This window comes from Heliangelus exortis, chromosome 2 (assembly GCF_036169615.1).
Source record: "Heliangelus exortis chromosome 2, bHelExo1.hap1, whole genome shotgun sequence".
Classification (NCBI taxonomy): Eukaryota; Metazoa; Chordata; class Aves; order Apodiformes; family Trochilidae; genus Heliangelus; species Heliangelus exortis.
In genome coordinates this window covers 108,252,807-108,268,407 of record NC_092423.1, presented here as the reverse complement: position 1 = coordinate 108,268,407, position 15,601 = coordinate 108,252,807, and the positions used below count along the sequence as shown (strand labels likewise).

The window sequence follows — 15,601 nt, the reverse complement described above, 5'->3', positions numbered from 1 at the left end:
TGAAAAGCAAGGAGAAGAACACCCATCCTTGGTGTAATCCTTCCTAGACAAACAAGTAAGAGCCCAAATGATACATAATGTTCTCCTCCAGCCTCCTCCTGACCTTTCAAGACAATTTGCACCTTCTGCCATGAACCACAGCCTTGCTACAAGAGGAAGCACCATGTTAATGATTTATACAGTCGGTGTGAAAAAGGTAGATTCTTTGTAAAAGCTCACTGGTGATTTTCAGTGCTTTAGACTGAACTCCCACGAATGGGAAAAAGTAAGCAGCAGTGTATCCTCCACCAGTGACAGGCAGTCAGCATCCATACACCTAAGGTGACACACAAGCTGCTGGAGTGTGTGATACCCAATCTTTGTCATGTGCACTACTTACCTACTTTCATGTTACAGGAAGGCCACTTGTGGACCTTTAAGCACACATTTATGCAACTGATCTGACACTTCCAAGAAGCACAGGCCACCCTATGCTCACAGGAGCACTAGTGCAGAACAGCACAGCTCATCCCAGCCCACCCCAGATGCTCAGAGCCACAAGAGCAAGGAACACAGCTAGGAGCAGGCAAACATTGCTACCAGATCTTCTTATTTTGAGGCACAGCCCACCTCTGAGCTACAGGCTAAGCAGCTCAGCATATGGGGATCAAGCACAAACCTTCAAGACACCATTTCCCTTTGACACAGATTTGCTTTTCAGGGTTTCCTTTCCCCCCAGTATTCACTGGTTTACTGCCATTTCCTCCCCATCTCCTTCAGTTTCGAAACACAAGAGACTTGATCACCACGCAGGACCCATCAGTAAATTCAAAAATTGGTCTATACAGGATGACTCAACCTGACAGTAAAACTACACACGGGGTCACATGAGATACAGGTTGTAGAACAGAAAAAAAAAAAAGAATTAAAACCACATGGACATTAAAATCTAAGTGAAAAGTTTAACCAAAAGTGCCAACAAATTCCACCATGCCCAGAGAACAGACAAATAATTATCCCGATGCCTATCTATCTTTTCATTTGTCAAAGCAAGATACCAGGCAGGGTAGGAGGGCACAAAAGTATCAAGTAAATCTAACAACTGATTTGCTGAGATTTTTCTCAGTCATTTTTTTTTAGTTGGGCATATTATTTCCAGCTAATTACAATTTTTTTAAATTATTATTATTCTTTGAATTTAAAGCTGCAGGGTTTGAATTTTTCAAAGGTAAGTCTGTGCAAGACATTAGAAGCAACACAGCAGAGGGAGAAATTGCTGATGCCCAGTTACCAGTAAAGGCAAACACCAGAAGGGGTTAAGTATAAACCAAGGACACTGTGCAGTGTCTGCTGAGGATGAATATATAACTTCTCTTCCCCTAGCCTGAGGGATATTAATTTCAGGATACAAGACTACTGTAGGATAAGACAAGAATCTTGTATCCCAAGATTAATTCTACTTAGCTGGAAAGTCAATGGGATTACTCAAAGTGAAACATACACCAAATGCTTTGCTATATTGAGCTTTTCAAGCAAAAAGCTAATTTAGTGCTTTCCTAGTAACCATGGCTAAATAAATCTTTAGTTTTGGCTCTTCTGGTGAAGGGAATAAACACAAAGTAGATGACTCAAATTTGTAACTAGCACTGAAGAAAATGAGAAATTTTATAACTTATTCCAAAGAAAAATGTTCCCAGATCTCACTGTAGATATAGAAACAGTAACTAACACAAACTAGATTGGCATCTTTCACCGACACAGCCTTTTACATCTCATCCATATTTAGATATATAACATCCTAGCTGGGCTGCCTACAGATCTGCAAGAAAGAGCAGATGATTCTACCAAACGATAAGGTATCATTTTTGCTACAGAAAGTAAGAGAGAAATACATATAGAGCACATATGATAGCTTGCATAAAGTATCTTTTTCTTTAATGAGACTCTATGTTTACATTTCAAATGTATTCAATCACTTAGTGCTAAATGCTTGAGTGAAAAAAGCTGCAGGTTGTAAATTCCTAGATTTGATCACTGTTGAAGTATTCTGTGAAACATTAGCTACCAACCTATCCATGCAGTACATAAATAAAAAAGGAAAGAAAATGGAAGTTCATGCAGTATACAAGTTAAACATTAATAGCTCTCATAAAATCAGCACTCAATCAATCAATTATATCCAGCCTTTCACAAGCAGACTTGCAAAGGACATCTGTGAATCTCTTCGACATAACGATTATGGTTAATTCCCAATATTCCCATTCATAAAAATGAACCTGTGACCATCTGTTGAATAACACTGCTACGGTCATTACACAGGGCTTGGCAAAATTATTTTGTTTAATGATATTTTTATTGCCAAAATCTTTAAGTAACCTATCGATCCATTTTCATCCAAGGAACACAAAATAACATAAAATGATGAGTAAAATGAGCTCTGAAGATAGACAGCAAAAGAAAAACACAAGTTAACAGCGATATTCTAATTCCAAGCAGTTTTTCATAAAGAGATGACAAGATCAAGTCTCCTCCTCCTTTTGGGGGAATTTATAAACCTGGAAGCTTAACAAATGCCATGATATATTATTAAAAATAAAAATTTCATATTGAGTTGATCTTAAGACAGGAAAAAACTCCTCTATCTATGTGACTGAGTCTCTTCAGTAAAAACTAATCGAGGCATCTTTGAAGCAGGAATGGAAGGAAACAATATAAACTAAAAGGCAACTGGAAAGGGGGGAAAATTAAAACCCCATAAAAGTACCAGAAGCAAAATGTCAAGCTCTGTGTTCAGATTTTACTGCTGCTTGGGATATGTTTGAATTATTTTTCTTTCCCACATCTTTTCAACTCAGGATGAAAAAATGCAGCATACAGATAAACAAATAATGCAGAAAACCACTTCCATTTGAGCTTAAATGAATGATATGCTGAGAATGTTAAAAGTTATTAACAACAAAGATATGTAACACTTGGTTGCATTAAGCAACGTCATCTCAGATTTCTATTTGTTCCATAAATGTCAAGTCTGCATTCTGAAACTCTCATGGTGAAACATAACCTTTGAAATTTCACACATTATGGATCAGAAATGTAAAGCTATGGAATTCTTCCATTCTGCCAGCAGTTAAAGTAAAACATTAAGCACCATAAATCATGAAGAATAAAGACATTGTTTTCAGGATGCCACTACTTATATTAAACATAAGTAAAATGTACTTAGTTATAAACATGCAAATGTAACATTAAAACAGTAATAATGTCTTTCTGAAGTACAAAGTGCCATTTCCAAAGGACAGAGAAAATTAATTTACTTCCAACCAGACTTGCACACCAGACATAACAGCAATGGTGCCAAGCATACACAACCAATTTTTTAGAGATGAAGATGAACAGTGGCAGAACACCAGGCTGGAAGATTGGACACCTATGGGGTTTTTTTTTCAAACTTCACTAATAGTTTTTTCAATAAACATCTAATATTGCCCCATGCCATCCTCCTGCTCTGACACTTCTATTCCTATTTGATCAAAAGTAGTTTCTTGCTCCGTATTTATTCTTTAGGTCCCAGAAGTGGTAAAAGTATTTCTGTACAGCTACAGTATACATTAACTAATGACTGAACATTTATCTGTGTGTTAATCAATATTGAACTAAAGCATTTGGACATTCATGGTGCAGAGACAGAGAGAGTGAATGTTTGGAATGTCTGTGTTTACATCTGTACACCTCCTCCAAGCCAGCACTATCTTCTACAGGGCATAATACTGCATTCATAGTCACAGTTGCTGCAGATCACGACAGACTGCAAAGTAAACATTTTTGTTGCATTCCCAACCACAGAAACAAGAGGACAAAAAAACGTGTGATGTGCTCAATGTCTGTTCTTGCATGCAAGTGGCAATGAGGATGGTACATGCATCGACTCAGTGATGCTCTTCTCCGAAGAGAAGTGTTGGTTTTTTTTGTAAAATTGTTTGTGTGGTATTAAACTAACAATATATCTGAGCTGAAAAATTTTGTGATTAAGGGAGAAATCTGCTTCTTGACATAACAAAGCACATAATTGTATAACGCTGTTAAAAAACAAACTAAAGATAGCAAATTCAATACAAAATCTTAAAACAGCAATCAACACTCTCCATTAGGTCAAACTGGCAAACACACTCTGCATGGGGTCCACACCCATAGAGTGGGGGCCTCAGGGCTAGACAACCATTCTCCAGATAATAAATCTTGTCATATTACCTTAGAGAAACAGGTGCATCTATCTACATTGCAGCAATGTAAGCAGTTGGAGTACAATGCCTTTCTGCAAGAGATCCTGTTTTATCCTGGGTTCTAACACACCCTGAGTACACAGACTTACTGGGGACCTTACCCTGCAGCTCCTGGAACAGCATTTGTAGATAACTGCTTGTCAGCATTTCACAGAAGTCTTCCTAGAGCTCTGAAGAGTTGTGAGCTGCTCCAGTTCCTGTCTTTCCCTGAAAAGGCCAACCATTTCTAGGAGGCACATCAAAATCAAGGCACGATTCATTTTCACCTGGGTAGAACTTCATGTTATAAACTATTCAGATCAAAAGCTGTTCTTTTCATGTGGCCCAGAAGAAGACAATTACTTAGACATTCACGTAGAAGATATTCACTCTATGGAAAATTCATGTAACATCACTGGAAAAGTTTGACTGCTATGCACCAAATAAAATAGGACTTTCATCTCCAGTGATGAAATTTTTCATGAATGCGGTAGCAGTGATCAATTCACCTTAAACAGTTCGGAAAGTTACTTAAAAAAAACATTATCAGACAAGGGCAATGCTTTGAACTAAGCCACTATCATCAGCTATCTGAGACTTGGGACAAGCAACTGCATCTACAAAACAGAACAAAGAGAGCATTTTAAACCTCTATTTATGAAAGGATGTTTTACCATGGTAGTGCAGTAGTAGATTTAACCAAAGGTAGCGTTTGTGCCAGAGCATATTTTAAGTACAGGACCCTGTCCTAAAGTGAGGCGGTAGAGAGGCAACTTCACTTTAACACAGTACTGTTCCAAAGCTGCTTTAAAATTCTTTTCTCAGAGTAAGAAATAATGGAAAACACATTTATTAAAACAGAAAACATGCAGGAGTGTGGCACAAAGCATGCTATGCAAAAAACCCCAGAGAAAAACAAACAAGCAGAATGCCTCAGCAACTGGGAGCTACTTATTATAAAGCAGTACAAAAAGAATACAGGGGTTGCGTGGATTGCTGTCCCTTTCTTTCCATCACAGCTAAGTGCTGAGGACCAGAAGAAAGTCCCATAAACATTTTCTTGAGTCTTACCAAAGCACTGTTGAGCAGCTGGCACTGGTACTGCCCATGCATAGGGACCTTTAGAGGGACATACCGTGCAGCCTGCCTTCGGGCAATGCATGTATTCCCTGAAGAGCTCCTGCTGGAACTCTTGCGCTTCCAGGTTCTTTTCCCCATTATGCAGTCTCCCTGCCATAGTTTCTCTGTCCTCTTCCCTAGACTTGTCTTGACAATCAGAAAATCAGTTTATTTTCTCATCTTCAAACTTCCATTTTCCTGAACGCATTTTGTAAATGCCACTGTCCCTTCCCATGTCTCTTTAGAAGTCAAAAAGCAACATGTTTTCCTTATTTTCCATTTGTTGACAGGAAAATTTGTCAAGAATCATCACTTATGTTGCCAGACGTCTGATCAAATGCTTCAGCTAGGGAGCCAGAATTCTCCAACCGTGGCCTTGGTAAATTTGTAGCATCTGAAATGAAAAATAAGAAAATGGTTAACAGAGACACTGAGAAACTGCAGCAAACTCTCTAAACCAAGGAATTCAGTACAAAAAATACCTCTCAGTTCACAGTGCATTTTCAGAGCCTTTAAGGAAGACACCCTGTGCTCAAATTCTAAGTGATAAGGACATAATCATAATGATCTCCTGTCATCTTTGTTTCTTTGGGGTCAAGGAAAGGAAAGCAGGGCAGGCAAATATATCAGGCTTGTATCAGAATGTGTGAGTGAGCAGTTGCTCAAATGAGTCAAAGGATAGACACCACAGACAGACTCATATTGGACTACTTCCTACAGACAGCAAAATGCTTCAAGATAACCTGCATCTGGCTGTAGTCAAGGAAAGAAGTCCTAACAGAATGAGTGTGGAGGGAACAAGACTGGTGAGTTTGCTCTTGCTCTTCTCTCAAAGCAAGATAAGCAGTGTCTGAGCTGAAGACAGGAAAGCAAATCCACACCAGCATCAAGGGAGATCAGGATTCTACCTTCTGTGCCAACCTAGGCACTTGGACACCTGCGTCCTTAACGAACAAAGAAATCTTAATAAACTTGTCCTGTGAATTTGGGTAAACTGGGGCTAAATTACACTGTTCACCATTCTGCTCTAAAATTTAGTCTCTTGTTGCTTCAGGTTGTAGATTGGTTTCTAATAATAATTGCAGTTGTGCTAGAAAAGTCAGCCTGAAATGTGACTTGGAGCTGTACAGGTCTTATGTCCTGCAATTCAGAAGCAACACATGAACTAAACCATAACTTCCCCACAGCCCCCTTACTGCTTGGGGCCTGACACCATCCACTGGAAGAAAGAGGGGTGTGGAGTTGCCACTTCTACTGTAAGAACAAATCATATGGATGGGTGCCTTCCTGCTCCATAAAACAACTGCATCTACCCACTTCATGAATAAAATAGTGGCACATATATTAACCCAGCCACCGAGCATGCAGACAAAGCCCAAAGTTAAGAAAAACAAAACAAACCAATGGCAGTAACATACCTTGTGTAGACTCCCTTATTTCCTGAGCTTCTCTCCTCCCAAACCCACTTGGCTGCTGTCTCTGGAGTTTCTGTCTCTACAAAGAGATCTGGATGCCCAGCACAGTCTCAGACATGTCCTGGTCTGTATTCAGATCCTGAGTCTGAATGGAGTATCCTTCTCTTCTCCCAACAGAAAATTTATGGGTACCCTTCTTGGTGCTGATTCCAAAGTGCCAAAAGTGAGGCAGGATTTTCTTCCACATCTGGGAGCTCTACTATGATCCCAGACATCGTTACAGTGCATCTTCAAGTTCTTTATCCTCTCTTGGTACTGCCCCAGGAAACAACTGGTACACTGATGGACAAGGTGGCTCTTATACTTGGCTATCAAGAGTCCAACAGACACTAACACCACCTCAATGTCCTGGATATTCACACATGCTTAGTGTTACCTACGTGAGGTCAGTTTGCAGGTATGATCGTTTCTTCTGAGAAATGTTCCAAGAACATCTTGATAGATACAGATAATTAAGTACATGGCGAAGAATTCCAAAATAAAGTATCACCTCAAGTCACTGGAACAGAAACTGGACCTGAGAGGAGCATGGTAGATACTATGCCATGACTTGATGTCCATACATGAGTTAGGTCCAGAGCAAGAATAATTCACACAGTAGTGTGACCATGTATCACTGCTAGCAGATGCAGATGTAGTTCAGTACTTTTCCCAGGAAGAGGTCCTTACATGAGTATGCTTGCCAAAAATCTCCAGTGTGAAAATGAGGTAAATCAGTATGGAACTGATCAGTACTGATAGGAAATCAGCATGTGACAGCATGCCATAAACCTTCTCAAATGTACTGGATCAGCAACAGCTGGGCACACATACCCAAGCACTTCCAACAGCAAAAGGGAAACAAATCTGTAAAATCTGCCATCAGAAAGCCAAGCATAAATGGCAGATCTACACCATAGATTATTTTTGTTTGAACACTCAGGAATGGGAACTATTTTGTTGGGCATTACCCTCAGATACTACACAAGAGCAAAACTGAAATGCTTTCAGAAATTAAAAAGAAGCACATGCGGTGGTAAAACACTCAAAATCTTTCTCCAAACAAGGACATTATGGAAGGCAGTGATGTTAGAAACTTTCCAGACAAAAATGGCAGTCCAGCCTTTGAAAAGTGAGGAGATAAGGTCTGAACTGTGACACAGAACTTGTCAAAGTTCACTGCAACTGCAAACCTTCCTACCTCCTGCAAAGTCCCCCAGATCCACTACTATCTAAGAGAAGTCAAGACCAAGAGCCAGTGCTCAGAAAATTCCCTTTCCTCCAGACTCCTAGCATAGCTCAAGAAATGCAGAGTTGTGACTAATTTGTTTCATAAGAACATCCAAAAACGCAAGTTGTCACAAGAAAATGAGAGAGTGGTCTTTGCCATCTAAACCCAGGAATATACCTCTAGAATTCATTAAAAATCAAATAATATGCAAATTCAGCATATAAAACTACAAAGAGAATTACACATGACTAGAGTGGTTAATAAGTAGATAAACAGTGGTGAAAATATTCTAATTCTAGCTCAGATCTTCAAGCAGTCCTGCACATTATCAACTTGCCTCTCATTTTCATTGTAATGCATTACAAACCAAGTAATACATACAAGATCAAGTGAAGAACTCACTGTTTTTTGGTCGAGTATGTAGCTGTTTGAAAGACTGTCTCGTACATTTTTATTCTGTGAAAACTATTTAGTTATAGGAAAAAAGCAATAGCTAGGGAAGAACCCATTAAAACATACGTGCAATATATCCATGTTCATATAGCAGAAGCACCTGCTGACAGCATGATGATGCTAGCACATCTTCTCTTTACTGTAGCATGGCATCATGAAGTTATTAGCAGCTGGACGAGCATTTACAATTGCCTAAAAGGTACTAGGTGCTCTTCTTGGTACAAATTTTAGGTAATATGTATCCATAAAAACAACAGAAAGACTGGAAAGTGAAAGAATAAATTTCCAACAGTAATTTTTTAAATAAAATCACTGTTGAAGTTTATTAACCTCTGCCACAGTATCAAATTAAATGAAATTGCAGTGTGTGTATGGCAGTAGCATACACACAAAACTTTAGAGAAACTTTGGAGAAAACAAAGCAAAAACCCTCTACCACCACACAATACAAATGTCCATTTATCTAACAGTGAACACAGAGAAAACATTTTACTTATGTAAAGAATAATAATTCACTCATACTCTGAAGTACATGATCTAATTACCATCAACTTAATTAAAACTGATTTCTTTTTATCGATTCCTTAACTTTCTGATGTTGATTTGACCCCATTGCCTCAGGGAATGCTTTCAGAGCTTTCCAATGTTATAATTTTTTATATTAATTAAGCTATTTTGATTAGTTGGCCTTTTAAAAGCTGTTCCCAATGCATCTGCTAAGCAACAAATGGTAGTGTTTAAACAGGTATAAAAGTTCAAGCATTTCTGGCTTTGCTCTTTTTTCCCCCCTCCCTTCCCTTTGTCCACTCTGTTCGCCCCTAAGAAAATAAATGCATTGCAAAAGATCTGTATAGAAAGAAGAGTTTCCAAAAAGTGTATCTTTTTAACAGCTATGGGCACAGTAAGTGAGCTGCTTTGTGCCCACAGCTCAATTTTCCTGAGCAAACACATGAATCCCCAATCTAACAATCCTTTCCAGCCCTCAAAGCCTGTAGGTACAAGATAACCCTATGTAAATGAGAAGGCTCTGTTTATTTTGACGGATTTAAACTCAAACTGCATTAAAAACTAAGCACAAACACCTGCGTGTTTTGAGAAGGAGAAATGGATAGGCTTTGCTTAACTTAAGCCTAAATCAACAACCCTGCAGAAAACTACCCCATGAAATACTAGACTTCCATTAACTGTAACTAAGAGAGCAGTTATGAGAAAAATTAAAACATCAGCTCATTCAGCTAACACCTTGGAAAAGTGGAATTTAATTTTTTAAGGTTTTTACAAGACTAAAAAAATTCCTATATTCTCAGAATTCAGGGGAGATAATGAGAATTTTTTAGTTTTTCTTTTTCATTTGCCCAGCTGTAAGCTATGTTATTTGGCACTGCTGGAAAATAATTTTCATACTGTTATGCCTTCAGTTAATATCTGACTTTCAATACCAAGTTAGTGTTGCCAAGTTTTACTATGTATCATGCAGCCTAAATCATCCAAATCATGAGTTATTAAAAAAACCACCAAACACTATGCCATTTTTATACTCTGTATAATACAGTATAAAAGCAAAATCACTTATCAGAACATGAAATACCTGAAAATCAAGTACATCCAGATTCTTACCTATCTCCAGAACTTCTTTCAAAAATTTTTTTTTTTATTTGAAGCCTCATATAAAGTTTCCAAGACAAACACTTGCACAGGAAAAGCTCAAAACAATTCTGCTTATTTAAAAAGCACTTAAAACTCCATCAAACTCACAATAAATAGCAGGACTGCACCACTGGTAAAAAAAAAAAAAGAGAACAAAAAACCCCAGCAATACACTAGACAAAGCACTAAAAATCCTCAGAAATGCCTTGAAATACGGTTGCAATCCTATTAGTTTAAGACTGACACACATGCTCAAGGGAAACCAATTGATTATCAGTCAACAGAAACTTACCTGCTTAAGTGCTTTCTTTGTGTGCTGCTGGAAGGAAGATACGAGCTTGCTTTGCACCGGTGCATTAGTAAGGCTTGAATCACGATTGGAAGACATTTCTTCAGATGTCTGCTTTGGGCAAACTTTATGTAAAGAAAAAAATAAAATAAAATCAGAATCCTGTGATGGAGGTTATCTTCTCTATCTCTGAAAGTCCTGAGGACAGGGAAAAATCAAGAGGCCTGGAAAACAAAAAGCTTGCTCTAAGAAAGGCAACTAATCCTGAGGTCCGTATGAGCTGAAAATCAGCCATCTTCTAAATAAATGCCATATTCTAAATAAATGCCTTGCTTCACAGATGTTTGTATCTCATCATAGCCTTTCTGTGTAGTCCTGGAGAACTTACATATTTTGCCTTTCAGATCCTAAAAGGTAACTGAAATAGTTTAACTGTGGTCTTCACACAGAAGCTGGACAAAATTATTTTCCTCATCAAGACATTTTTAATGAATGTTTCTGAATGTGTATTTATACAGGAGACACTGATGACCCTGTGTTGTAGAAATATTTATTGATACATAACTTCATTCTAGATTGTAATGGTGTCTTAGGGGCCAGACTCAACTATTTTGTAAGTAATTCTTAGTGAAGCTACAACAAAACACTCCTGTGAAACGGGTAGACTGGAATATAAACAGGAATTCTGGTCTTTCAGGTAATACACACTGCTACTTGTAAGCCCTCTAGATAATACATAATAAATACTGTAGCACTTGCATTAAAATACCTTCTGAATACATGTCATGTGAGACACAGAAAAAGTCTCCTGGCTAAAAATAAGATGAAATGTAAGTAATTGTTATAGAAAAATGCTTTACTAAACAGATATGAAAACTGTGAAAACAGCTGTATGATCCTTTTAGTCTTGGTAGTCTGAACATTTGACTAAAAGGACAGTAAAAACTTTTCCACTTTTCATGCCTTGCCTTACTATTACTCTTAGAAGTTTCCTGAGATAGCCCAGCTAAACCAGCATCATTAGCAGGAATACAGAAATTAAATGGCTTTTTTCCCATATTCTCCCACTGACTCAATTCAAGTCCATCTTCCAGTTCTACTCAAAGCTGGTTTTTGTGCAGCCATGTGTGGTTTTCCAAGTTTTGCCATATTTTGTAAACCCACCAGAACAGTCTGAAGACACTCAAAACAGCAGCACAGACCTGTCAGAAATAATCCCAGCCCACTGTTTCTGTTTGATTATGGTTTTCTCCTCCCACCCTTCAGTGGGATGAGAAGACACCTGAGTAGCTTTTTAACTTCCCTGACTTTAGCAATGTTTCTTAGGAGAAATACTGTAAATATTTTTGTTTGCACTTTTAAGAAAAATAGAAACAATTTAGCTATCAAAATTAAATGGCCACCATAACATGCATGCAACACTAAACTTTTAGTTTTCATGGTGAAATAAGTAAGCAATGCTTCGCTCACAGAGAATGCACTCTATTTTATGTCATCGGCATTATGTCAAGATAGTTTTCATATTAGATTAAAAATTTCCATGAACAGATAAGACAAAAAACAACTTTGTCACAAGATTTATGACTGATATTTGTCACTTTTTTCTGTTGGAGAACTTGTCAAAATATACAATTAAGCTGCAACACAAGACAGGCTCTGAGTTTACAGCATCGCCTGGTTTGGATCAATCTTTTCCACATGATGAGCAAGATTTACTATCAACAACTTCAAGGAGCAGCAAAGTGCCAGCAGAAAACAAACAGTAGCTGGTTTATATAATGTACATCGCTGCATTAGCTAAGGTCCTGAGTCAAAGAACACCAAAATAAACACCTAAACCAAAATAAAAACCTGACATTTCAAATTACCTAGCTTTTATTTTAAAGATAATTTATTCACTGTTTTTTCTGGCAAAGTCTGAGAGCCAAAGAACTGAAGACAAAACAGAAGTAGTGTCAGTACACAACCCCCAGAGCTGAAAACAAAAACAAGATTAAAAATGCCTACAGAATGAAAACTGCTATATACCTAACTGTCCCTCCTGAGAGAGGATTCAGCATGACTTGTGATATTCTAAGTATTTCTGTTCTCCAGGATGACTGCAAATTCTACTGTCTCCTTGTTAAAATGAGAAATTCTGATCTTCATTGCTCTGATCTACACCATTATCCAAGAGTCTCCCTTATTCATTCTGGTGATAATGTTCATTTTGGAGAGGTTTGGCAATACTAACTGATGATGCTCAACACTACAACTTTTAATGTCAAAACTACAATATAGCACAGGAATAAATTGTTTTATATTGTTTTATTCTTTCATTCACTGTTTTTTTAACAATAAAACCTGAAATTGTGACATGGTCTATTAGAGGCCATATTTCATATTTGTATCATTGCTTCAAGCTTACATAAAAATATTATCATTGTATTGTCTCTTTTGCTTCTGTTTCCTTAAAGCTTTGACAACAAAGTTAAAACAAGGAGCAGGGATTGTTCTAGTGGGTGAAGCAACTGGAGCTGAAGCCCACTGAAACAATTGATAGCTTCCCATTGCTGTAACTTCTTCTGTAGTTACAGAAGAAATCCCTCACACCAGGCTGGTTCAATTTAGTGCAACACAAACATAGTACCTTCAGAGTTTTGAAAAACAAACTTTCCCCGCAGTCTATAATAAAAGAAATAGGTCTGGGAGACTGAAATCCCCTGCATAAAAAAATGACATGGTGATTAGAGAAAGTCAACCTAATTTATTAAGAACAAATGATACTCCCTTTCTAAAATGTGTTTTGTACATCATATTTGCCTTCTTATATCTAGTAGCTTAAAGTAATATGAAGCTATTTTAAATATTGTTTTCCATGTTTTACTTAAATTTCCATTTAAAACCAACTTGATTCAAATCATGGCTATAGACATTGCCATCTGATAAATAAGAGATCTCATTAGCTATTTTTAAAAAGTGAAAGATAAAAACATAAAAAAATCTAAAAGCATTACGGTAATTTCTGTGACTGATAACTTACACAGTCTATTCACTTTATTAGCAAAAATAATACTAAAATTGACATACGGGCTTTACTTAGAGGATGATAAATACATCATTTACAAAACAATAAGAATTTAATTTTCTGTAGAAAATGAAATACAAATATTCTTTTAAACATATTCTGCTATGTAGCAATTTAAATCAATCTGTGCCAAAGTCTCATTAAGCTACAATACCTGTGACCCCAAAAAAAGTATTTATTCGTTTGTTCGTTTATATGTATGAAGCCCAACTGGTTTTCTCTGAATGAGTCAGAAGTAAAAAAAGGAGCAACTACGACAGAAAAATACATAAGTGTCTGAAGTGAACATGGGTGATCCTGGAGAAAAAAAATGCCTTAAGAACAGAGCAGGCATTTCTGCTATGGAAACCAAAGAACACACTAAAAGACAAACAAATCAAGAAGAGACAGAGGTCTTTGTGCACACAGGCAAATTTAGAAAGGTGTAACCACTTTGCCCCTAAGCACTGAAGATGAGTGAGTATTATCCATGTTCTCTTGAAAAGCTTTATAGAAAAGAATGCTGAAAGTAAACTTGATGATGGGGAGGAAAACAAGAACTCTGAAAGAATGCAACAGATGAAGGAAAAATATTTGGGTAGCAAATAAAGAGGATTCACCATTATTGCTACAGGAAAAAAAGAGAACAACAGCAGTTTTAAGCCTAGAGGAGCCGTTTCCATTTAGTGAAGAATAATTACGCTCTATTCTTTAAATCGGTTTCTTCAAGGGCCAGGACTGAGTGAGGGAATAAAGCAAAAAGCAATTATTAAGCCATAAACTGTTAGGTTATGAGATGAAGAGCAGCTTTGTTTCTGAAGATGAGCCCTCCTTAGTGAGTATTCAGAGAGTGTTAACGTACATGATAGAATTAGAATTACTTAGGGAAAAGAGCATGTTAGAAATGTTTTTGACAAGTTCCATTTAAAATAACTTTGTCTCTTCCATTTTTCCAAGACCAGTTTTGGTAATTAATATGAAAGCCTATCATTTATAAAATGCAGCAATACTGTCTTTTAATTTCAAATTGTATAGGCTATCTCTGGAATTTCTTACTACCTTTTACATTCTCCACCCAAGAAATACGAGGCCTACATGAAACATAGCAGAAGACATGCTTCTTAAAAAAAAAAAAAAAAAAAATTATAGGAATACAATTTAAAATTGTTCTGTCTCACTGCCATTATTTGGAATAATTATAAACTTATTTCTGTAACTAGACAGACAAAAAAACTCCCAAAGTGTTTAGAGGGGCTTATTTCCCCAAAATAAATAGTATAATTAATTCTGATTTCAGACAGACCATACTGATTTAAAATCAAAGCAGTAAAACCAACAACAGAACAACAGTTCACTTCTTTGTTACAGAAAGCACAGCAGATGAGAAGGATTGTTTACTGATAGCTACAATACAAAACATAAATTAATATTGCCATTATTTGCTAAAGACTAGAGTCTACTTCAAGCAGAAAACGTATTTACACACTCTGGAGATACAAAACTTAATAAGAGAACTCCCTTGGGAAACATGCACAGAAAATCTCTCTCTAAAATACCCATAAAATCCAATATTTTCTTTGTATGGCACAGATCTATACTTGTATTGACATAAATAGTCACACTTTGCCAGCACAGATGAATCAAGCGATTCAACTCCATCTCTCTGATCTCGAGCGCCCGACTCGCAAAATCTGAACAATTCAAACCTCAGCTGTTGCCATCAGCTCTTGCAAATGAAAAGTAGTTTGGGAGTCAGTTAATTGTCCAAGTATGCCAATACAAGTGAAACCAGATGCATATATCAAGGGCGCTAACGTGGCTATAATAATCTTTCTGAAAAGCAATACCAGCACTGTGAAAGAAGAAGTAATATTGAGGAGCGTTTTTTGGAAAAAAACATCAAATACTGCCTCAGCTTGGTAACTTGAGCTGAATCACGTTATATTCTCGGCTTGCTTTTGAGCCCAAATATTTCACAAAGGTTAGAAAACTGTGAATCCTTATTCCAAAGGAAGTCAACATTTTCCAGTAAAAATATACAGCCTGTCATCACTAAGCCACCGTTTTCCTAGGCCTCATTAGCTCTACTGTACAGAAAAAAAAAAAAAAAAGCATTTGAGAAAG

General features: G+C 37.1%; 1 protein-coding gene across 5 annotated transcripts in view; it reads right to left on the bottom strand.

Moving 5' to 3' along the window:
- The window catches only part of ASXL3 (ASXL transcriptional regulator 3), a 129,524-nt gene that overhangs the window by 50,821 nt on the left and 63,102 nt on the right, over positions 1 to 15,601 (bottom strand). For 2 of the 5 annotated variants that reach the window (XM_071737451.1, XM_071737447.1), the window contains one exon: positions 10,435 to 10,556. In XM_071737451.1, coding sequence (XP_071593552.1) covers positions 10,435 to 10,556 — 122 coding nt within the window. Of the gene's footprint in view, positions 1 to 4,360; positions 5,752 to 6,775; positions 9,284 to 10,434; positions 10,557 to 15,601 lie in introns of those variants that run through there. The other 3 variants (XM_071737449.1, XM_071737448.1, XM_071737450.1) reach the window with 3 other exon arrangements.